This window comes from Ochotona princeps, chromosome 18, assembly GCF_030435755.1.
Source record: "Ochotona princeps isolate mOchPri1 chromosome 18, mOchPri1.hap1, whole genome shotgun sequence".
Classification (NCBI taxonomy): domain Eukaryota; kingdom Metazoa; phylum Chordata; class Mammalia; order Lagomorpha; family Ochotonidae; genus Ochotona; species Ochotona princeps.
This window is the reverse complement of record NC_080849.1, coordinates 13,833,730-13,856,319: the sequence shown is the minus strand read 5'-3', so window position 1 is coordinate 13,856,319 and position 22,590 is coordinate 13,833,730. Positions and strand designations below refer to the sequence as shown.

Genomic DNA, 22,590 nt, shown 5'->3' with positions numbered 1-22,590 from the left:
TACATACAGTAAACGGTGTTTGGGAACGATACCATTGGATAGCTGCAGAGGAAACGTCCTTTTTAAACAAGCCAGACAGGTGCACTCACCTCACTGGCAAGCACCTGCGAGTACTCGATGTCCAGCTCGTACAGCGTTTCGATGTGGTCACTGGTAAAGGCTATGGGGACCAGAAGGATGTTCTTCCTCCCCCGCTCACACAGCCCTTTGATGGTCTCATCTGTTTGAGGCCCCAGCCAGGACATGGGACCCACCTAGGAAAGGAGAATGCTGGTGTCCATGGACTATTCTCCCAGAGTGCCTACCACTGCCCTCTACTACGCATGCACATGAGCCCAGCAGGGACAGGAGCCACGCTTGTACCCACTTGGTTGGGTTCTAACATTATCTCATTGAGGCATAAATCCTTCTAGAAGATGGCTCAAATACAAATAAGTAACGGTTTCTGGCATTACAACTGAAAATGAAATCTTAAACCAACTGATCACTCGATTCCCCCTTCCACCTGACTTGATGGCAGAGTGCTTTCTGCCCATGGCAAACAATCAGGCCACAGAACAGCCTGTGTGCCAGGAGAGCCGAATCCAACGACTTTACAACCAAGTCCTCCAATGGGCTTTCCGAGGAAGCTGGCTGGTGGCAGACATGGGGAGGCCACCTACCTTGGACTGCCAAACCAGCCGGTAGGGGTTGGAGTAACCCAGCCTTTCCATGACTCTGTGCACAGTGGCGCCCACCTCCTGAGGGTAGGGGTCCCCTCGGTTGACCACCTGCAACAGAGGAGCAATGGGTATTCAGTGGCCAGCACCGGGAGGGGCTCCTGAAGCCTTGTGTGTGTGCTGAGGTGGTATCCTCCCGTCTGAGGAACAACATGGCCCCAGCCCAAACGCCAAGTGTCCTTAGCTCCATTTCTTCACTGGTTGAAGGAAAACATGGCACTGCCTGGTCTCTCAAGTCCTAAGGAGGAGCGGAGCCCACGTGCCATTGCTGTCTGTGGCAGACTGAGGCCTGCCGGCGGGATGGCAACCCTCTCCCTGCGCCTCCTGCCTGTGGGAAGGCTTCCCAGCATGGGATGGGAAGGGCCACCCTGGGCGTCCCGTGGGTGGCTGTCTGACTACGAGGTACAGAACTGCCCCACTGCGGGGGCAAGAGGAGGCCCAGAGCTTCGTTACAGCATCATGACCTGTCTTCTATGACCTTATGGCTCCGCACCCTCCCCACAGCAGTGCCCGTGGGCAAACACCGTGTCAGGGGGCATGAGTCTCGTTCCTAAGAAGCACACACCACAGGCTGTACCTCGTGTGCTGCAGTATTCAGCAGGGCCCTCACGCTGCTCCAGTTTCTCTACTACCTCCTAATCTTCCACACCATTTTCCTATGCTTATCACCTTTTCTGCCTGCTCACCAAGGACTAAGATTTTCTTCTGTTTTTCCATTCCTGTATCCTATGGAAGTGGGTACAATTTAGCAGATGCTAGAACACAGTAGGTGCCTAATATGTGTCACTTAAGCGAGTGCTGACAAACTACCTTGCTAGTGCCAGTGGTCAGTTAAAAAGCCATTTGACACACAGATACACGAGGCAGGCAGGAACTAAAGAGTTGCCTTTTGGAAGCACAGTTAGAATCATTACTAAGACTTCCAAAAGGATTCCAAAATCAGTGGGAAGAGTTTGAGTAATGATAAAATGTTTGCCTGGTTTCAAAGGGTCTCCCTCGATATACTTCTAAGAGAAGAAAAAACAGTCATTTTAAAATGGGTAAATCCAGCCATTTCTACTTTCAACACATGCCCCGGGGTCCCAGCGAAGTGGGCCGATAACCCGTGCTGCTGAGCTGAGAACATCCTGCAGCAGGCTCACTGCAAGCAGACACTGGCCAGGGGTACACAGAGAGGTGAGACCAGCGATGCTGGACAGACCACCACGGCAAGACCCAGGGGAGGAAGGCATGGCCGAGCAGGTCCAGACGGCCAGACAAACTGTGGGCTCCTGCACTGGATTCGGGAAGGGGAGAGGGACTTGGGTGGGAAAATGAGTGAGCTCCATATACAGGCTGGGAGTTAGCTAAGAGGACTGCACTAGCTTTCACTTCTTTGGGATAACTATGCTAAACTTAGGTAAGGTAGCAGAGCGGACAGGAAAGCACTTTATACTCTGTCTATAAGTCATCTTCAGGGGCATGGAGTGCCGGCATCCCTTTTGGGCACTAGTTGAAGTCCCAGCTCCTATACTTACTATCCAGTTCCTTGCTAATATACCTGGGAAAGCAGCAGAACATGGCCCAAGTGCTCGGGTCCCTGTGCCCATGTCGGAGACCCGAGTGAAGCTGTGGGCTTCTGGCTTCGGCCTGGCCCAGCCCTAGCTATTGTTGTTAATTAGGGAATGAACCAGTAGATGGAAGATCTCTCTTTCTTTGTCTCTCTCTCCCCCTGTATCTATCGCTTTGCCTTTCACATAAACAAAAACATTTTTAGAAGTGATTTCAAAATAAAAATGTCAGAAGTCACTAGAAGCGAACGTGGGGGAGAAGAGTGAGCTGGGTCTGTCTTCTTCCTCTCCACGCCAAGTGAGCTCACTGCCCTCTGGTCGCACTGCAGCAGCATGCTCAGGTCTGAGGCAGGAAGGGGCTGGAGGCCGAGGGTGGGCCCGGGCAAGGGGGCACCAGGAGCTACCCGTGAAGCCTCTGCCCCTGCCCCACTGAGGAGCACCATGCCTAAGGTCTGGCAGGAACAGCACGAGGGCCAGATTGAAGGAAGGATGTGCTGACCACCAGGAAAGGGGAGAGGAACCTGCTGAAGTGAAACATGTAGGCTCCCAGGAGAGAGTTGTACCAGGTTCACCCGCTTGCTCAGCCACTGCCTGCTTTGTTAAGATGCCAGAACAGCAAGGCACAAATAGCTTGCCCCAGTGGCCACCGCTAGGTGGCGGTAAGGAGCGGGGAGCAGAGGGGTCCTGAAGTCCTTGTTGATGCTGTTCCCGATGACACTTCATGAAGGCCAGCGGCAAACTGGTCACTCAATCAGTGCTTGTCTTCTCATATCACACAGCACCAAGATGCAACAGGCAGAGGCAGTCTTGTAAGGAACGAGTCCACCACAACTGTCTATATTCACTGCCCACAATATGAATGCCTTGCTTGAATGTGGATTTTAAACAGCTGCTATTGATGCCTGAGGATGAGGAGGGGACAAAGAGCTTGCTGTGAATGGGGATCCCACATTTACACAATGGCCAGCAACCCGGGCACCAACAGGGCAGGCAGATGCCACCTTCAAATAATCGGCCCCTTGACTTCAAAATCTCCTCTTTTATATAAATACTTTTAAAAAAGGATTGTTTATTTATTGGTTTAAAAAGAGTTACACAGAGAAAGGAAGAGACAAAAATGAGAGAGAGAGAATCTTCTATCTGCTGGTTCATTCCCCAAATGGCTCCAATAGCAAGGGCTGGGCCGGGCCACAACCAGGAGCCAAGAGCTTCTTCTGGGTCTCCCTCATGGGTGACAAGGACCCAAGCACCTGGTCCACCCTCTGCTGCTTTCTCAGGTGCATTAGCAGGGAGCGAGATGGGGAGTGGAGCAGCCGGGCCTTGAACCAGCATGTACATGCGATGCTGGCGGTGCAGGTGGCAGCTTGGCCCATTGTACCACAGTGCCCGGCCCCCAAAACTCTTATATAATGAATACATCTTCAACTTGTCATTAGGTAAGAAAAATGAAAATACAATTTGCAATAAAACAGGAGGATCCAAGAAGTAAACGGAGTTTAGGCAGCACGGGGCGGGCCTGGGAATTCAGAGTTCACCCCTTCACGGGCTTGGGGCACCAGGGGCAGCTGAGCTCCCGAAGCCCCGCCCCGCCCAGGCCCCTCGCAGTCCCCTCCCAGCAGGCCACGCAGCCACACTCTGACTTACCGACATGGGCAGGGAGTGCGCAGAGAACAGAATGACCACCTCGCTTCGCTTCTCTGGGGGAAAGTGGTCCAGCTCCTTCAGAATGTGGTCTGCAAAGCACTGTGGGAAACCCCCGAGAGCAGAGGAGTGGGCAATGGGAAGAAAGGAATGGGAGGAGAAGTCTTAGAAAAAGAGTTGCCCCCGAGACCTCAGCAGGGCCCTCGGACCCTGGAACCCGCTCTTTCCTCAACACTACCCGTGGTACCGCCTGTTCGCTTTGGCTCACCACCAGACTGGAGCCCAACAGTGTCGGTGTGGGGGGCCTGGGGGATTTGACGGGAAACTTCTAACGCTGGCTAATGGCTCAGTGCAAATGACGGCTGTGGCTGCGTGTCCCCTGGGACCGGCAGGAGTGCACACTTCCAGATGGGAAGGAGAGGCTGTGGCGAGGCCTGGGGTGTGCTCTGCAAGCAGGAAAACGGCACCCAGGGTCTGTCTGAATCTCTTGCAGTCTGCTCTTGAGCACAGCCCTCTGAAAGATGTGAGCCTGGGACGGCAGGAGACCAAGAACATGCTCGGGGCCCAGCACCCTCCCCGAGTCGGTCCCGGCAGTGCATGGCCGGCTCTCTGACCCCCATCTGATTCACAGAGCTGGGGGAGGGGGAGATGTTGGGGCTCCAGGCCGGGCAGTCCCATCTGTGATCTGTGGCTGCAAACCTCTGTCCACCAGATCAGCTCAGCCCCTCGTCTACTTAGTGCTCTGCAGTGCACGCGGCTAGGTGCTGAAATGCCAGATCTGAAGGGGCTTCCTTTCATCTCACACTTTCATCCTTCTCTGCCACTGGGCTCCTAAGGAAAGCGCTAGAGGGACGGGTCACTAACGGGCTGGAGGAGCAGCAGCAATAGGACAGAAGTCAGCGCCGATGTTGTTTCCCAAAGCTGAGTGTTGCAGGGTGGTTCCATGAGAGAATAACCCTGATGTGAATACACACACACTTGGGCCTGGCGCCACTGCCTAGCGGCCAAAGTCCTCGCCTTGCATCCACAGGGATCCCATATGGGCGCCAGTTCGAACCCAGCGGCCCCAGTTCCCACCCAGTTCCCTGCTTGTGGCCTGGGAAAGCAGTCAAGGACGACCCAAAGCCTTGGGACCCTGCAACCATGTGGGAGACCCGGAAGAGGCTCTGGGCTCCGGGCTTTGGATCATGCAACTCTGGCCATTGTGGCTGCTTTGGGAGTGAATCAATGGACTGAAGATCTTCCTCTCTGTCTCTCCTTGTCTCTGTAAATCTGCCTTTCCAATAAAAATAAATAAACCTTAAAAAAAAACACCTCTGGGGTCCTCATGGTGATACTCCACTGTGTGAAATATTTACCTATGCTCTTCAAAGGCTCAGGCAAAAAGCCCTGCTCGTTTCCACATATGTATACACACACGGGGTGTGCAAATGGTAAAACAAGAAGTGCACAGAACACTAACACTGCGGCGCCTTACACTGGTCTGAAACTGCTCCTAAAGACCAAGACGCTGTTTAACAATAAAGGCTAATTCATCAGAACCACCAGAATTTGCCTTGTGTTTGGCCTATCATTGGTCACACGGTGGCAAGCAACACAACAGCACTGATTGTCCCAGAAGCCTTGAAAGGCGCTAAATAAATGCTCTAGGCCCCAAGATGCAGCTCAGAGTGATGATCCCTATTCAGAATTTGGAATGTGCCGACAGCCTTAGAGACCAACACACGTGGGATGTCTGCTGCAGAGTGAGGAGCCAGCGGCCAAGCCAGTGCAGGAGCCCGGGAGGGAATTTGGCTCCAGTTACGCCAGGAGCTGGACAGTGTCACAGCAGTCACTGGTTGGTGCTTACTTCAAAACTGGATTTGTAGTTGTAATTTAGAGTTTTATTGCTGCATATTTAAGAAAACAAAACAAAACAAAAAGCCCTATCTTAGGCAGAGCCGCGAGTTTTCCCCTTTGTTGGAGCGCAAGGTGGCCACAGCCCCTGGCCGACTGCAGCTGTCCGGGCTCCCTCCGGCACGCCAGGCAGGGCTATGTCCATCCCCTCCCGCCCATCTGCACGACTGGCAGCGCGCAGTCCCTCTGTGGAATGAAAGGCCCGCGCCTCTCAGAGCCTTCAATCACCGGCCAGGAGGGCAGACAACCGCCTCGCAACTTCCCTTTCATTTCATGAACAGAGACTTCCTCAGTTAAGAGACCTTTCCATCTTTCAGCTCCCCCCCCCCCTTTTCAAAGGGCTGAATTTTAATGCAAATCTAATTACTCACTCCATCGGGGCAGGCAGATGCTGTGCAGACCCTGAGTCCCGCCACCACATGTCAGCCGCCGGCATGCGGGGGGCTGCAGGTGGCCGCAGGGGGCTGGCCCCGAGAAAGTGGGGGCAGTGAGGGACGCAGGGTGCACAGCCACACCCATGCGTAAGGTCAGCTCCGGTCTTTCCACTTTTTAACCTAACACTGGATTTCAACGCGGGCGTTAACCCTTCCCTCGCCGGCCGCCCTGGGGAGACCGGGCTTGGTTTTCATGACGTCCAGCGCCATCTAGTGGCCGGCGCCGTTCAGCAACCCCGGGTCAGTGGACGCCCAAGGAGGAAAAGCAGCCGGGGTGGAAATAAGTCACTGAATGGTTCTCCTCCCTCAGGTAACTGCAGGATTTAGGACACTGTCTTACCAACTGCACTCTCGTAACTGAAAGGCAGAGAATAAAATAACAGCAAATCTGCTGGCTCTAAGATGGATTCCTTTAAAATCGTGAGCTGAATTTACATATGCTATTCACAGAATAAGTTGTTTGTGTGGAAAAAATTACAATTCTTCAAGTCTATGAAACTTTCTCAATTGAATATTTATATTTACTTTCATGTCTCAGAATATATAGATGCCTTAAATTAAAACATGAAAAACAAAAAAACTTCCGCCACTTTGAAGGAGTGACAAAATGGGGCACTGAACTCATCCGCAGGTCGTTCAGTCTGTGCATGCACACTGCAGCCCCGTGCGCAGTCTAACACGCACCTGTCCATGACAAAACACAAAACTTATCAAAAGAGACTCTTGTCAGGAAACTGTCAGCACTAATCTGAAGAAAGGAAAAATGAAATAATTTCATTTTCATTTTCTCTTTACAATAAAATCATGAATTTACTACTGTTTCCAAAAAAATCCCCTATTACATCATCCAAGTTAAAAGAACAGTGCTGTCACAAAGCGAGGGTACGCCCACAGCACTGGCGGCTGCCGACTCACCTGGATGAGCAGGGGATGTGTGGGCCACCTGTCGATGGTGCTCCATCTCATGCCAGGCTTCTTGCCCGTTCCAGTGTAGTACCTGTAGATGGCATTCAGGCTGCTGCCTGAAACACACAGGGGACCACTCAACAGATGCATTCTGGGGGTGGCCGCTTAGAAGTCTGACACAGGCAGCAGATCCACGTTCAGAGGAGTTCAGGGCCCCTCCACTGGGACAGTGGCATCCCAACCATTCTGATAGTCTAAAATGCACACAGATCGACCCAGCTACCCTACAAAGGAAGGTCGCAAAGACGCGATCCATGGCAGCAGATGTGCACAGATGACGGACCACGTCGAGTGACGAGCAGGCGGCCACTGGCTTGGGAGAGGGAAGCAGGTGCTGTTGGAAGGGACCCAGTGTGACAACTGAGAGCATGTTAGGCATGTTCTTCCCACCATGAAGGCAAATGATCCCATGACAGAGAGGGGAGGGGATGACGAAGACATGAAAACAAGCCAGCCACCAGCCCAGCGAGCTGGCTAACACCGCTACTATTCTGTCCCAAAGCCATCATGCTGTTTGTTTTTCACAGAGGCTCTGTGGTACCAATTTGTAGTCTTAGTATATACACAATTCCATAGCCTGAGGAGTTTATTTTGAGAGGAGGGACATTCTCAATATCTTGAGATAAACCTTCTCCATGTCATACAACCAACCTCCCAGCAGTTTTCTGACTAGGAGAGCAGCTGAGGGGCCCTCTGTGACGGGCCCTTTGTGACTGAGCCCTCTGTGACGGGCCCTCTGTGACTGACGGGCCCTCTGTGACGGGCCCTCTGTGACTGGGCCTCCCTGTTTTTATCTGCTTCTACCAAATGACAGGCACCCCCTGCAGACAAGCGCCAAAAACACCAACTCTTCAGAGGGAATCTACAAAAAGCTTCCGTTTGTAAGTGGAGAAGAGGGGGCCGAGCGAGGGCACATTCTATAGGGGCAGGTGATGGGACCAAAGTCGAGTCCTGTGGAGGTCTCACCTGGGCCTCTTCCTCAGCCTAACTCAGGACAAGGTCCAGAAGGAGCCCACGCCTCCGTCTCCTTCTAGGGGATTCTCTAAGGGGAAGGACCATCAGTCAGCTGGGCTTCCGGCTTAAAGCACGATTCACGAAGCAGCCAAACCAAATGTGCTCTTGTGCTAAAACTCAGCAGCTTGGACAAGCAGAAAACAATGACTCTAGAGAAGCCAAACTGGGTCCATTTAATGTTCAAAAGTAACCTCTTCATAAAATGCAAACCACATTTTCCAGGTGGCATCATTTGCATTTTCAGATGTACAAAAAGGGCTTCTGAAAGCTCCGTGGGCTCGTTGAGGTCACTTGGGGGACACTGACTAGACTCCTAAGAAATGAGGAAGACGTGTGAACCGAAACAGAGAAGCAGGCCTGCCGACTGGCACAGGGCACAGCAGCGCCTTCCTTAAAGACACTCCCGCACTCCGCTTCGTGTGTGCTCCATCCCGAGGCTTGCAGGTGAAGACGTGCCCGTCCTTTCTGACAGGATTTACTACACAACAACTGAGCATGCACGTGTGCGCCCCCCAGCGGTACCTGGGGTGTGAAACCAGCCAGCGTCTTGGGGTAGAACTAACCAACTGAGCGCATCTCCCGTGACAGGGCTGCTTCTGGCTCTGAGGGAAGGCCAAAGCACAGCTCTCCCTCAGGGGCCTATAGTCTGTGCTCAGATCGTGTGAAAGTTCCAGTGGTACATTTGCAAAAGATATCCTGATTCAAACTCTAGGGGTGGCTGAGCACCGGGGCCTTCCAATCAGCACTCCCCAAACCTTCGAGAGCATGAGCCCGGGCAGCCTCTTAGTCTCCCTACACTCAGCAGAAGTCATCTGCATCAACCCCAACTCAGCTTGCTGAGAAAAATGTTCGACCTTGGGTCTGGAAACAGAATGCAAATCGATGTATTCAGGGGGTGACAGCGAAAGCTTCGTCTACAATTAATGACCCGCAGATTGCCAAACATAGATTCTTCACCAGCCTCAGTTAAACACAGAGCAAATAATGGGCTGGCGTGTTTTCCCAAGCCAGGAGCTCTGAAAAGTTACAAAAGGAACCCCAAACTGGGCTTCCATTTAACTCCAGAATGAAGCACAAATACCAATACTTCCTGGGTTATATACAGTTTCAAAACACAAACAGCTATTGCCTTTGCTGTGGGAACAGGAATGACGTGAAAACATGGTTTACAACACACTGAGAAAGTGCCTTAAGTTTCCTTACGCTCCAATGCACAACTGCACGGGGCACCTTGAACACTCGCTGCCGCCACCTGCCAGCCAGCGGCTTGAATTCTCGACCCGCTGGCCAATACGTCAAGGGACAGTTGAACCGTAAGACTTCAAATGGCCCGTCCTGAACCCTTGAGTTTAAAGGAGACAGGCTGGATTTGCCATTCAGATTGCCAGTGATTTATCCTCTCCCGCCACGCCTGGGCGCCTGGGCTCCACGTGCCGTCCCCCCCGCCCCCTCACAGCCACACCGGTACCTGTGGTGGAGCAGCTGTACTGCGGATACTGCGTGAAAGCAATGGCCCGTTCAAGCCCGTCCCTCTCCATCTCTTCAATTGCTTCTTCCGTTAAAGGATGGACGTACCGGAATCCAATATAGTATTTGTGAGGAGCTATTAGAAGGCATGTGTGGGAAAAGGAGAATGTATTTGTCTTTGCAGTTGCCACACATAATGCCTACCGGGACAAAGACCAGCTCACCAATAACGGGAACAGGTTTAGAACACACCTCGGATCTCATTCATCTTCAGCAGCCATGGGGACTTTCAGGCACTATTGGATCCCATTTACTTAGCACAATGGCTTTGTAGTCCAGTGGCTAAAGTCCTCACCTTGCATGCACTGTGACCCCATGTGGGTGTTGATTCATATCCCGGCTGCCCCACTTCCCATCCAGCTCCCTGTTTGTGGCCTGGGAAAGCAGTCGAGGACGGCCCGAAGACGGGGAACTCTGCACCCACGTGAGAGACCCAGATGACACTCTGGCTCCTGGCTTTGGATGGGCTCAGCTCTGACCATGACTGCCACTTGGGGAGTGAAGCAGCGAATGGAATATCTTTCTGTCTCTCCTCTCTGTAAATCTAATTTTCCAACAACAAAAAAAAATCTTTTAAAAAAGAAAAAACCCAAAACCCAAACGCATGCTTCTGTCCTAACTTGCTGTTATTGGCTGAGGTCAGACAGACGCAAGAAAAGTATATTTACCCAAGGGGTAGGGGTGGGGAGCAAGTGAACGGGCGAGCTGGCACTCCAGGCATTGCTCCACTCCCCAGATGCCCACAGTGCTCAGCGCTTGGCCCGGGGCCAACTCTGGTCACTACAAACACAGTTCAGGTCTGACGTGGGTGGCAGGAATCCAATTACTTGAGCCATCACCACTGCCTCCCGGGGGCCCCATTAGCAGGAAGCTGGAGTCAGAGCTGGATTTGGAACCTGAGACTCCAGCCTGAGACACAGCATCTTCAGAGCTTAGCCATACCAGCCCGCTAAGTCCCACCCTTAAATTGTAACCTCCTCAGGTGGCCTGGACACCATGGCAGACAATTCACATGTCTTTTTTTCTCTCATTCAAACCTCCATTTCTCAGATAAGGAAACAGACACTCAGGGTCCATAGGTCTGCTCAGAGCCACACCCAGCACAGTCAGCTGGGATTATCACCCAGCAGCTCCAGCCACAAACCCTCCAGCCACACCCCCTGCCTGCTGCCCTCACCCGGTCCCCTCAGATGCCAGGCCACCTCTGGTTTATAAAAACAAAGACTCGGGGATATATGAAAACGCTTACTGACAACAGAGGTTAAGAGGACTGGCTTCTTTCCGGTGTCATCCACACATCCTTCTTTTCCTTCCCGTGACATCAACAACCCCATCCCTTCTTCATCCTCCTACTTCTTCTTAAAACTTTTTATTTAAAGGAATTCCAGAGAGGGGGAGGGAAGGGAGACGGGGGAGGGAAGGGAGAGAGAGAGAGCGAGCAAGAGAGAGCTCTTCCATTCACTGGTTCATACTTCGGATGGCTGCAACAGCCAGGCTAAAGCCAGGAGTCGGGAACTTCTTCCAGGTCTTCCACATGGGTTTCAAGGCCCAAAGACTTGGGCCATCCCCCACCCCTTTAACAGATTCATTAGCAGGGAGCTGGATCAAAAGTAGAGCAGCCAGGACTTGAACTGGTGCATGTATGGGATGACAGCACAGCAAGTGGCAGTTTTACCTACCATGCCACAACACCAGCCCCTTCTTTCATTCCTGCAGTGTAAAAGTATCCACATCACACAGCATCTTAGATTTACAAAAGCCTAAAACTGAAGGCTCGCTGAAGTTACCTGATCTTGTCCTTTTGCTTTTTCATGATTGTGTGTACTGTATGCTCAAGGATGATACTGAGAATACACCATCCAAATGTAAAGTAAGAATGGAACCAATGGGGCTGGTGCTGTGATGCAGTGGGTTAAACTGCCACCTGCAAGCCCGACATCCCATGTGAGTGCTGGTTTGAGTTCCGGCGACTCTATTTTCAATCCAGCTTTCGGGCAATGTGACTGGGAAAGCAGGATGAGATGGCCCAAGTGCTTGGGGACCTGCCACCTGTGTAGGACACTCAACGGAGTCCTCGACTCCTGGCCCAGCCCTGGTCATTGCAGCCATATGCAGGAGTGAATGAGTAGTGTTCACGCATGTGGCGAGCCTGGTTTGACTCATGGTTCTTGGGGAGGGGACTGCAGAAAGAGGAAGGAAGAAGTATGGATGGAATCATTTCCGCTGGCCACCAATCTTTCTGCTCTCCTGCAAAAACACATGCTCAATTACAGTGAAAACACGCCAGAGGACGTGACCCCATAGGCAAACTCCCGTTGACGGATGGCTGAAAGATTATGTGCTCAACCTGCCAACTGTCACAACGCCATCAAGTCCATTTCGAAGCAACTCTTGGGGATCTGAGCTGAGGCTTAGCAAGCCGGTGGGAATTGCTTTCTAATCTATTTTGAGACAATACAATTGCCAGATTGACGCAGCAAGGTCCCGGGACGGTGCCCACCAGCAGGCCTCCCCCCGTCCGGGAGCGGCAAGTTGCAGTGGAGAGGTCTGGCGCCTGGAAGCCCCTCCCATGGTGCCAACTCAGTCAGGGAGAGGCCACCCCAGTAGATAAAGGTGGGGCGGGGAGTGTATTTTCAATATGCTTTCTTAAGATAATGCTTCTGAAAGCTGCCCTGCATGTTTTAGGAAAGTTGACAACATACTGTGTGAGCGGGACCCGTCACTGGGGGGATTTCACCCTAAGTGGCTGTCCCAGCAGGGCACAGAGAGGGAGAGGTGCCTGCCTGCTGTGGATCAGCAGCACGTCTGGCTGACATGAGCCTGGGCCCAGCTGAGCGTGCTGCTGAGTGGCTGCTGTCCCTTCCCTGCCGACCCCCTGGACCTCACCGTGCACACTGGCAAGAAGACAGAGAAGCCCAATTTTAAACATTAGAACTTCTCTGACTTGGCAAGGATGTTATTTCCAAAATCTGCTATGCCCCTGACTCCTTGAGAGCAAGGCTTCTTGGGAACAGCCTATGGCGTGGCGGCTGAGAGGGCATTTGCCTGCAGCACAGGCATGCGCTATGGACACTGGTCCCCGGCGCGGCTGCCTCCATGCGGGTCTGGTTCCCTGCTAGTGGCCTGGGAAAGCAGTGGAAGATGGTCCCTACCACCCACCTGGGAGGCGTGGGTGAAGCTCCAGGCTTCTGGCTTCGAACTGGCCCAGTAAGAGCTACTGGTGCTATCTGGAGAATGAACCAAAAAATGAACTATCTCTCTCTCTCTCTGTCCCTGTCTCTGTAACTCTTTCTTTCCAATAAATAACCAGATCTTTAAACACACAAGCGTGCATACACACACACACACACACACACACACACACACACACACAGACTTCTGAATTTCCATCATATCCTGAACCTACACCAAAGGTGACAGGGTGCAATCCTCACACGGTCTGCCATGTTCCAGGTGAGCACCCGCCAGGATGACCTCACTTAAAGGGCATCAGGCTCTGTAGCAGTTGAGTTCTTTCAAGCAGCCCCATTTCCAAGAGGAAACCTAGTCAGGAAAGCCACACGGGCAGGACTAGAGGAGCCAGGGTCACCTGAAAGCCACGCCCTGACCCACTGGCACCCATGAACGGAACCATGCCCCCGAGTGGCACTCACACCTGGCAGACAGCAGGATGATTAAAGGGGGTATTTTAGACATGAACTTGTGACCTGATGACAGCAATGACGACCTAGCTGTTTTATGCTCTTACCACAATGCAGTGTCACCATATGAAACCACTTCCGACCCGCAGACTCTGCATAACTTGCAGTCTTACTTAATTGGTCAGTTTCACCCAAAGCCAGTGCCAGTGTCAAAGTTTGAATACTGGCTACCAAGCAACAAGTATTTATCTTTTTTAAAAAATTTGCAGCATTTAATGTTTTTATCTGTTTGGAACCATCACATTTTCTTGCCTAATGAGAAGTTTTCCTAACAGAAATTAACAGATGAATGCCACACAGATGTTCAGTTTAAAACTGTATAGTGGGCCCGGTGTGGTAGCCTAGTGGTAAAAGTTCTCGCCTTGCACACACTAGGATCCCATATGGGTGCCAGTTCTAATCCCGGCTGCCCCACTTCCCATCCAGCTCCCTGCTTGTGGCCTAGGAAAACAGTCAAGGACGGCCCAAAGCCTTGGGACTCTGCACCGAGTGGGAGATCCAGAAGAAGCTCCTGGCTTCTGGCTTCAGATCAGCTTAGTTCCAGCCATTGCAGCCACTTAGGGAGTGAATCAGCAAATAGAAGATCTTCCTCTCTGTATCTCCTTCTCTGTGTAAATCTGCCTTTCCAATAAAAATAAATAAATCTTTAAAACAAAAAGACTGTATAGGAAAGAAAGGGTGACAAGGGAGGATTCTGGGCCTACTTCCTCCCGTTGTAGCTGAACGCCACAAAGAAGGACTGATAGAGGGTGGGCGCTCAGTGGCCAGCACTGTGGCACAGCAAGTTAAGCCACTGCCTGCAATGGGAGCAGCCAGTTTGGCTCCAGGGATCACTCTACTTACAATCCAACTCCCTGTCCAAATGTCTGGGAAAGCAGCAGCAGGTGGCCCAGGGCTTGAGCCTGTCACCCGCAGGGGGACCTGGACGGCGCTCCCCAGGCTCCTGGCTGTGGCAGCCATCTGCAGGGAATGAGCAAAACATGAAAGACCTATCTCTTTAATTTGGCCTTTCAAAATAAAAATACATAAATCTCAACCAGCGGAGGTTCATCCAGCTCACGTTCTGCAGATAGGAATGCCCAGAACATGGAGCCAGCATCTTCTGCATTCTCACACACGAGGTGCCACACAGAGAGCACAGCACAGTGCCAGCTCGGCCTCTCTGCCTCTTCTTAGAAAGCCACTAAGGCCGTCAGCCCCCACCCTCAGCACCTCGCCTAGCCCCCATCACCTCCCCAAAGCGTAGCCTCCAACTCAGGAATATGGGGGTTATGTTTCCACCACATGAACTTGAGGGGGCCACAGTCAAGGTACGACAGAGAAGGAATGTGAAAGAGAGAAAGAACAAGAGAAGCCTGCGGGAGCTGAGGGACAAGGGAGCTGAGCGTGTTGCTCCCTGCCAGGGAGTCGCCTGGCTCTTCGGCACCCAGCTCTGTATCACTCAGCAGTGCGGAGCAGAGCACACAGCCTCCCTGGGCGGCCTCGGGGCCTGCCTGGAGCAGGGGGAAAGGGGGACCGTGGCACATCGTGATCTCTGCCTTCAGTGGCAAGCCCCCCTCCTGTCCTCTCCCTGTCTGAGGCTGTCTCACTTAGCCCTGGCACGCTGTGTGCTCATCAGCCCTCACACACGTCTTGTGGCCATCCCTCTGCTCCTTAAGCAGGCTGGCCCTACAAGGAAGGCCCTACAAGGCTAGAGACATCTTAGAAGAAGACGGTTTTCAATTTTGAATAGCGGCACCGTGCAGTACCCAGCGCCAGGTCTTCAAACTCACTGCTGAGCAATGACTGGGTGGCTATGAGCTTTAGCAAGACCATAGTTCCACACCTGCTTGGGGCAGGTCTTCTAAAGTCATGAGGTGCACGGGACCGGTGTTGTGGTACAGCGGGTTAAGCTGCTGTCGCCTACAACGCCAGCATCCCATATGAGCACCTGTTGCAGCACCTAGTGGCTTCACTTTTAATCCAGCTCCCTGATAATGTACCTAGAAAAGTGGCAAAGGCCCCTGCCTCCTGTGGAAGAGCTGGATGGAGCTCCTGGCTCCTGGTTCCTTCTGCCATTTGGGAAGTGAACCAGTGGATGGAAGATTCTCTCATTCTTCCCTCTCTCTGCAACTCTACCTTTCAAATAAATAATTAAATCATAAACAAACCAAAAAAAAAAAAAAAAACCTCAATAAGGTGCTCCTTGCCCTTGCAGGCAAAAGACAAAATTTCCCCTGCCTGCCTCAGACAGCCCACGGTGTGGGCCACAGCAGAGTGAGGTGTTAAAACCCAATTGGTCGGCCTGGCACAGTGGCCTAGTGGCTAAAGTCCTCACTTTGCATGCGCTAAGATCCCATATGGGTGCCAGTTCTAATCCCAGCAGCCCCACTTCCCATCCATCCCCCTGCTTGTGGCCTGGGAAAGCAGTTGAGAATGGCCCAGGGCCTTGGGACCCTGCACCCGTGTGGGAGACCTGGAGGAGGTTTCAGGCTCCTGGTTTGGACCAGCTCAGTTCTGGTCATTGCGGTCACTTGCAGAGGGAATCATCGGACGGAAGATCTTCCTCTCTGTCTCTCCTCTGCTCTGTATATCTGACTTTGCAATAAAAACAAATAAGTATTTTAAAAAAAAAAAAAAAGCCCAACTAGTGTACCCTGGATTAGGACCTGGCCAAATTCCCAAGCTCTAGAGAACCCGAAAGCAGTCCCTGCCTGCCTCGGTGTAAGCCAGCAGGAAGCTCTACTCTGTGAAGAGGAGGCTGCCTTGCTACCCTTTCCTTGTACTTTACCCGAGATAAGTGCTGACATTGACCTGCTGGTTGGTGGGTGCACGTGGGATTAATGGGTCAAAGAGCAGGTAAGTGAGCAGGTAAGCTGAAGAAACGAAGGAGCAAAGGCAATTCCTTGCCATGTTAGGAGTGACGGAGTGATTACTCAGGCAAGCCCAGAGCTGATCCTCGCTTCTTGGAGACCCGAAATGTATCCCCACCACTCCAGTGGGGCAGACATCTGGTACAGTGGTTTAAGTCGCTGTCTGAAGCACCTACATCCAACACTGGAGCATCTGACTCAAGTCTCAACTCCAGCTTCCTGCCTCTGCGCACTCTGGCAGGCAACAGATGCCGGCTCAAGTAGTTGGAGCCCTGACACCTGTGCAAGAGACTCAGCTCAAGATCAAGGTCCTGACTTTGATCTGTGCCAGTCCAGGCTGTTGAAGGCATCTGAGAAGTGAACCAGCATACGGAAGATCTCCTTTTCTCTCTGCCTTTCAGAAAAAGAGTGTACAAATATTTTTAAAAATCACTTTCACGATAAGACATTATTCTTCTTGGTCCCATTCCAAAGTAGAGAATAATTAGTTCTAGAACTTGCATACTAGTAACTTCTCTCCTTGCACAAAGCTGACACATATTAAAACTATCAGACATTTGATGGTAGTTGGGGTGCCTGGTCAAACCTGGGTCGTTCTGTGGGACTCTGTCCAGCTAATTTGGCAGGTTGTCAGCTACAGCTGGTCTGAAGGGTCTGGACCACCCAACAGACTCACCAGGAGACCAAGGACACAGATGGAGGACACAAACATGTGCTCCGACCTGTTCTCCTTTCCCAGGCAGGGCCACACGACAAGGGCTTGGAACTGAATACCACAGTAATGGGGAAACAGGAGGAAAAAGACCTTTGCATCTCCTCTTTCCACTGCTTACAGCACAGCAACAGCCAAATGGATTTACCTTTTATTAGGAAAAACTGATAACAAGTGGGAGAGTTTGTTCTCTGTCAAGCAGGAGTGAGCAGATGGCAGCCAAGGTCCCCACTGCTGCCACTGCCCGTGACATCTGTGACATGTGTTCCTGGACAGCAGACCTGCTGAGAGCCACAGCTGAGGTAGGCGGCAAACCTCACACTCAACAGCACAGTTTGGCCACATTTCAGCTGACACAATAGGCCTTCCCACCCGTGTCGCACTCCTGTCTTCATTCTGATGCCTTTTATCACAGTGAGTATATTTTAGTTCCCTTAAAATGCACACTTTTCTTCCTCTTTTTTTTCCTTTTCTTCTTTCTTTCTCTTCCTCTTTCTTTCTTTCTTTTTATTTCTTCCTTCCTTCCTTTTCTTCATTTCAATTGGTTTATTTTTATTGGAAAAGCAGAGTTACACAGAGAAGGAGATACAGAGAGAAAGATCTTCCATTTGCTGATTCACTCCCCAAGTGGCTGCAATGACCAGAGCTGATCTGAAGCTAGCAGCCAGGAGCTTCTCTGGGTCTCCCACAAGGGTGCAGGGTCCCAAGGCTTTGGGCCGTCCTCGACTGCTTTCCCAGGCCACAAGCAGGAAGCTGGATAGGAAGTGGGACAGCCGGGATATGAACTGGTGCCCATATGGGATCTCAATGCATGCAAGGTGAGGACTTAAGCCGCCAGGCTACCACGCCAGGCCCTGGTGCATCCTTTTCAATTTTAACATCCTTGACTTCCAATGTCTGTATGTGCACTGCCGTAGTGAGCGCCCTCTTGGTCTTAGCTGATGTGCACCATAGACAGTACACATAATGTTATGCCCTGCGATCACTTGTGTCTTGCATAAATTAGATACCGAACCTGCAGCTCAATGGTGCACGTGGTGCTTTGTGCTGCACGTGACTGTTGTGCGTGGACATTCTCAGAGGATGGGCACAACCCTTCCTGTGGCTCTCGGTGCTGTCAAGAGCTGAAAGCAGTGGCCTTAGGTTGCCTAGTGGCTTGTGGCTTTGTGACAGTTGGCTGCTTCTGCTCTAAATGCTGGTTTAATTAGCTATCTGACTAGAAAGAAAAGGTAAGAACAGCAACCCCAATCCATTTCCCAAGGATTTTTTTTCTCCTGTGAGATCATGGGCATGAGTCCTTACATTCATGGTGTATCACTTCTGCCCCATAATCTAGTTCAACTGATCACACACCTTGCGCCTTTTGTGAACCTAACATTAGCTTTTATTTGCAATGGGAAAACCACACGCTGACCGGATAATGCCTCCAGAACAAAGGGAAGTGACCAGGTAGTATGCAGAAATCCCCACAATTCAGGATGTGCTGATCTATGCCACAGCACGTGGTACCTGAAGTGGTTTGGAATTTCCTGATTCTTCTGAAGAAACAGGCCTAGGACCACAGGTCAACGATGGAGCACCCTACCTGTGTGGGGAGACAGTTCGTCCAGCAGCTTCACCATGCCTTCCCCTTGCTTGGAGGTCCACATCTTGATGGGAGAGCCACCTCCAATCTTGCGGTACTGCTCTTGAATTTTGGGGGTCCGGCGTTTGGCGATGAATGGCCCCAGTTTGCTAATCATTGAACAGGTAGAGAAGTGGATTTTATCATTCCACTATAGCAAAGTGAGAGATGTTTACTACTCAGTTTGAAAAAGAGAGAGAGAAACTAAAAATTTAAACATATGACTGGGGAAAAGAAAGGAGGAAGGAGAGAAGGATGAAAGAAAGAGAAAGCAAGCAGCCAGGATAACTATTTAGAACGTACGTGAATAAAGCGCATTGCTTGCCCCAGTGGCAATCAGCCATTACTGGCCAAGTCCAAATAGATCTTTAGGTATCTTTCAAGGTACTTCAGCTGTGGCAAGACAGCTATGACTTCCACAGCCCTGGAGAGGAAAGAGCCCAAGGAGAATCCCAACTTGCCATCCCCTACCACAGTTCCCCAATATCACAGCCTTCTAACACACAACAGCAAAGAGTGCTGCCGCCATAACCACTGCCATGCGTGCCTCAAGACTGCGCCAGACAAGTTACCAGGCCATGCAGGTGTCTCTGCGTTTCTTACTTTTGGACAGGAAGTGTCATGAGATCTCGGTCCAAGAAGAGCCTCAGGAGGAAGTCATGAACGTCTCCGAGGGTCTCAGGGCCGCCCATGTTCAGCATCAATATACCCGTTTTCGGCTTCCTACGAACAAAATAAGTAAAATTCAATGGCTGGCTTGTCATTCTGCTTTTTTTCCAAGCTGGCAAATCCTCATGTCACCTGTCTGGTGTAAAAGAAGAAGCCTATGACTTGTGCACAGCCACCACAGGGAGACCTCCCTAAGGACACCCAAGACCTCCGAACCCCCACAGTCCCAGCTCAGACTCTGACCGTCTCTGAACTCCGCCCAGACACAGGTCTTTGCTGTGCTTGGAACCGTTTCCTGCTAAACCGTCAGCCCTGTGCAAAGATCCAGCTCTCTGGGTTCTGAGAGTCAAGCAGGAACAAGAAAGTGGTCCTGAGGCTGAAGCTCCTAGGTGGGCCTTATGCACACTCAGGAGACCCCACCTCTCCAAATCTCATGTCTCCTCCTCTGCCTGACAGGGAGCCCACTCCCTGCCTCCACTCCGTCATCTGAGAGCCCCGGTCACTTAGAAGGCACTGACACAGAACAGGGTCTCTGACAGCTCACATTCTGCAAAATAGACATCCGGGCCCACCTTTCCTTCCCCTTATTGTTTATAAGCATTTATTTGAAAGACAGAGCAACAGACAGAAAGATATTACATTTGCTGGTCCACTCCCCTAAATGCACACAACAGCCGGGGCTAAAGCAAGGATCCAGAACTCCATCCAAGATCTCCCTCGTGGGTGGCAGGGACCCAAGTACATGGTCCATCATCCGCTGCCTTCCCAGGGCCACTGCAGGGAGCTGGGTCAGAAGCAGAAGAGGCACTCGCATATGGGGTGTAGCTATTTCAAGTGTCAGCTTAGCTCAGCATGCCACTGTGGCCCATCTTTCTTCCACTCCCTTCTCTTTAGACATCTGTTCTTTCTGCTGCTCTGTCTCCTCCACTAATCCAGTATGTGGTGACAGTGACAGAGAAACAAAAGGACACAGTACTCTTTTCCTTTGTTCCCTGGTTGGTTTTACTCTGTGCATGTTTTAAAAATCGAGTTACAATTCACAAAGTGGAAAAGTCACCTTCTTAAACCTTTTTCAGGCAGTCGGAAATCTGGGAAGCCATCTCAATTTTCTCCTTCCAGATACCTTCATCACGCCCCCAAAGAATCTTTGCATCCCTAATGACTACTTCCTGCTCACTCTCTCACCCTCCCTCACCGCTCAGCTACTTTCTAGTGCTACAAACCTGCCTATGCATGAAATCTGAACTGTGGAGCCCCTCCCGGGGCCGGTCCTTCCACCTAGCATACGATGTTCACGATTCACACACGTTGCAGCATGACGCATTATGTCACTCCTTCCTTTTGCTAAATAATATCCCATTATACAACCAAGTCCTTACTCATGCCTGGCAAAGTGACTGGAATAACCTGCCACCGCCATCACGAATGCAGAGGGTGGCCACTTTCGAACTCAGCCTGCTGGAATGGCTCCCCTGGGTGAAATCGTTCTTACGCCCTCCTACTACCCATGATGTCGTTAGGATTCTGTTTTTAAACAAGTGCTGGCAACACCTGGCCACAATGTTAGGCTATGTCCAATGTCAAATCTACGCAGAAAGAAACCAGTTTCTTAATCAAACACACTGTCGATGAACACGGTGACAATCTGAACTCTGCTGACATTTTCAGAATAGGAGCCGATTCCTGAGCAAGGGAATTTTCTAATTGAGCTCCCATCACAAAGATGAACTAAAATCACCTTTCATGTCGCTGTCACTGCCGAACCCGTGGGAGCACGAGGGGAGTACAGGGAGCCCAAATGTCCTGCCCCCCCTTGAGCCCCATCGTCCTAGAGGAGAAAGGCTAAATCCCCTTTTTACTAAACCCAGGAACTACATGAGGCTGTCCTATTATAAAACCCTCCCACAGAAAAGTCCTACCGCTAAATTAACGCAGGTGTTGAGTCCTCTTTTCTTGATACCTGAAAATTCCAGACGCATTATTTTGTGAAGCTGTAATATTCTCTTAATCTTCCTACTTAGGCTACCAATCTTTTCCTGGGATCCTGTCATTCGCCCTCCAAATCTGTGACTCAAAATAAATTAAGTGCGTTTTCCCGTGGATGGCTGCCAGTTAACAGATTACTGGTTGAGAACGCCCGGGCTGAAGGACTTACCTAAGCCACAGAGGGTATCAGTGTGCAAACGGGATTTAGGCTGGTGTTTTTCATCTGCAACACCTGAGCTCTGAACAAGTGCGGCTTTACGGCGGCTGTTGCTGTGCCCTACACACCATGTTGATCTCACACATGAAAGGGACGCACGCGATTTGAAGACGCCGCAGTACGCATGCACTTCATTCAAAACTGTGTTGTGCATGATCAATGGTGCATTAGCAAGCTCTTGGCCAACTCCCCTCTACTCCAGAATGTGAAGTGCAAAGCGTTAGTTAAGGGTCTCCGGCGCCTCTCCTCTCCAGACACAGCACACCTGAGGCCAAGGTCGGACAGGGCAAGTTCCCTTTGTTAGAACACAAAACAGCAAAACCACATTTGTAACTTCTCACTTGGAGGGCTACAGCTGACTGGGAGGAACGCCTTCTGGTATACTAGAGAATACTAGCGTATGGATGGCTGACGGCAATTAACTGAGCTTTTCAGTCACTGGTAGAGAGGAATTTTGACTGTTACTAGCACAGAGAAAATGCTATGTCTGAGGTGATGAATATGCCCAGTGACTCTGATCATTGCACGCCAACTCACTACTGAAATACCACATTTTACCCTAAAGATAAATGCAATTGGGCCCGGCGGCGTGGTCTAGCGGCTAAAGTCCTCGCCTTGAAAGCCCCGGGATCCCATATGGGCGCCGGTTCTAATCCCGGCAGCTCCACTTCCCATCCAGCTCCCTGCTTGTGGCCTGGGAAAGCAGTTGAGGACGGCCCAATGCTTTGGGACACTGCACCCGCGTGGGAGACCCGGAAGAGGTTCCAGGTTCCCGGCTTCGGATCGGCGCGCATCGGCCCGTTGCGGCTCACTTGGGGAGTGAATCATCGGACGGAAGATCTTCCTCTCTGTCTCTCCTCCTCTGTGTATATCTGGCTGTAATAAAATGAATAAATCTTTAAAAAAAAAAAAAAAAAAAGATAAATGCAATTATTAGGTGTCCAAAAAAAACCCGCACTAACTCTTTTCTTAAAAATGCATTTGGGGTTGGGCCTGGCGGTGTGGCCTAGCGGCTAAAGTCCTCGCCTTGAACGCCCCAGGATCCCGTATGGGCGCCGGTTCTAATCCCGGCAGCTCCACTT

General features: G+C 51.3%; 1 protein-coding gene across 2 annotated transcripts in view; it reads right to left on the bottom strand.

Moving 5' to 3' along the window:
- Positions 1-22,590, bottom strand: part of FECH (ferrochelatase) — a 34,688-nt gene that overhangs the window by 4,955 nt on the left and 7,143 nt on the right. For both annotated transcript variants that reach the window (XM_058676845.1, XM_058676846.1), the window contains exons 3-9: positions 19,240-19,359; positions 18,598-18,746; positions 9,689-9,823; positions 7,156-7,262; positions 3,914-4,012; positions 663-770; positions 90-254 (exon numbers count right to left, since the gene is read on the bottom strand). In XM_058676845.1, the coding sequence (XP_058532828.1) occupies positions 90-254; positions 663-770; positions 3,914-4,012; positions 7,156-7,262; positions 9,689-9,823; positions 18,598-18,746; positions 19,240-19,359 (883 nt within the window). The remainder of the gene's footprint in view (positions 1-89; positions 255-662; positions 771-3,913; positions 4,013-7,155; positions 7,263-9,688; positions 9,824-18,597; positions 18,747-19,239; positions 19,360-22,590) is intronic.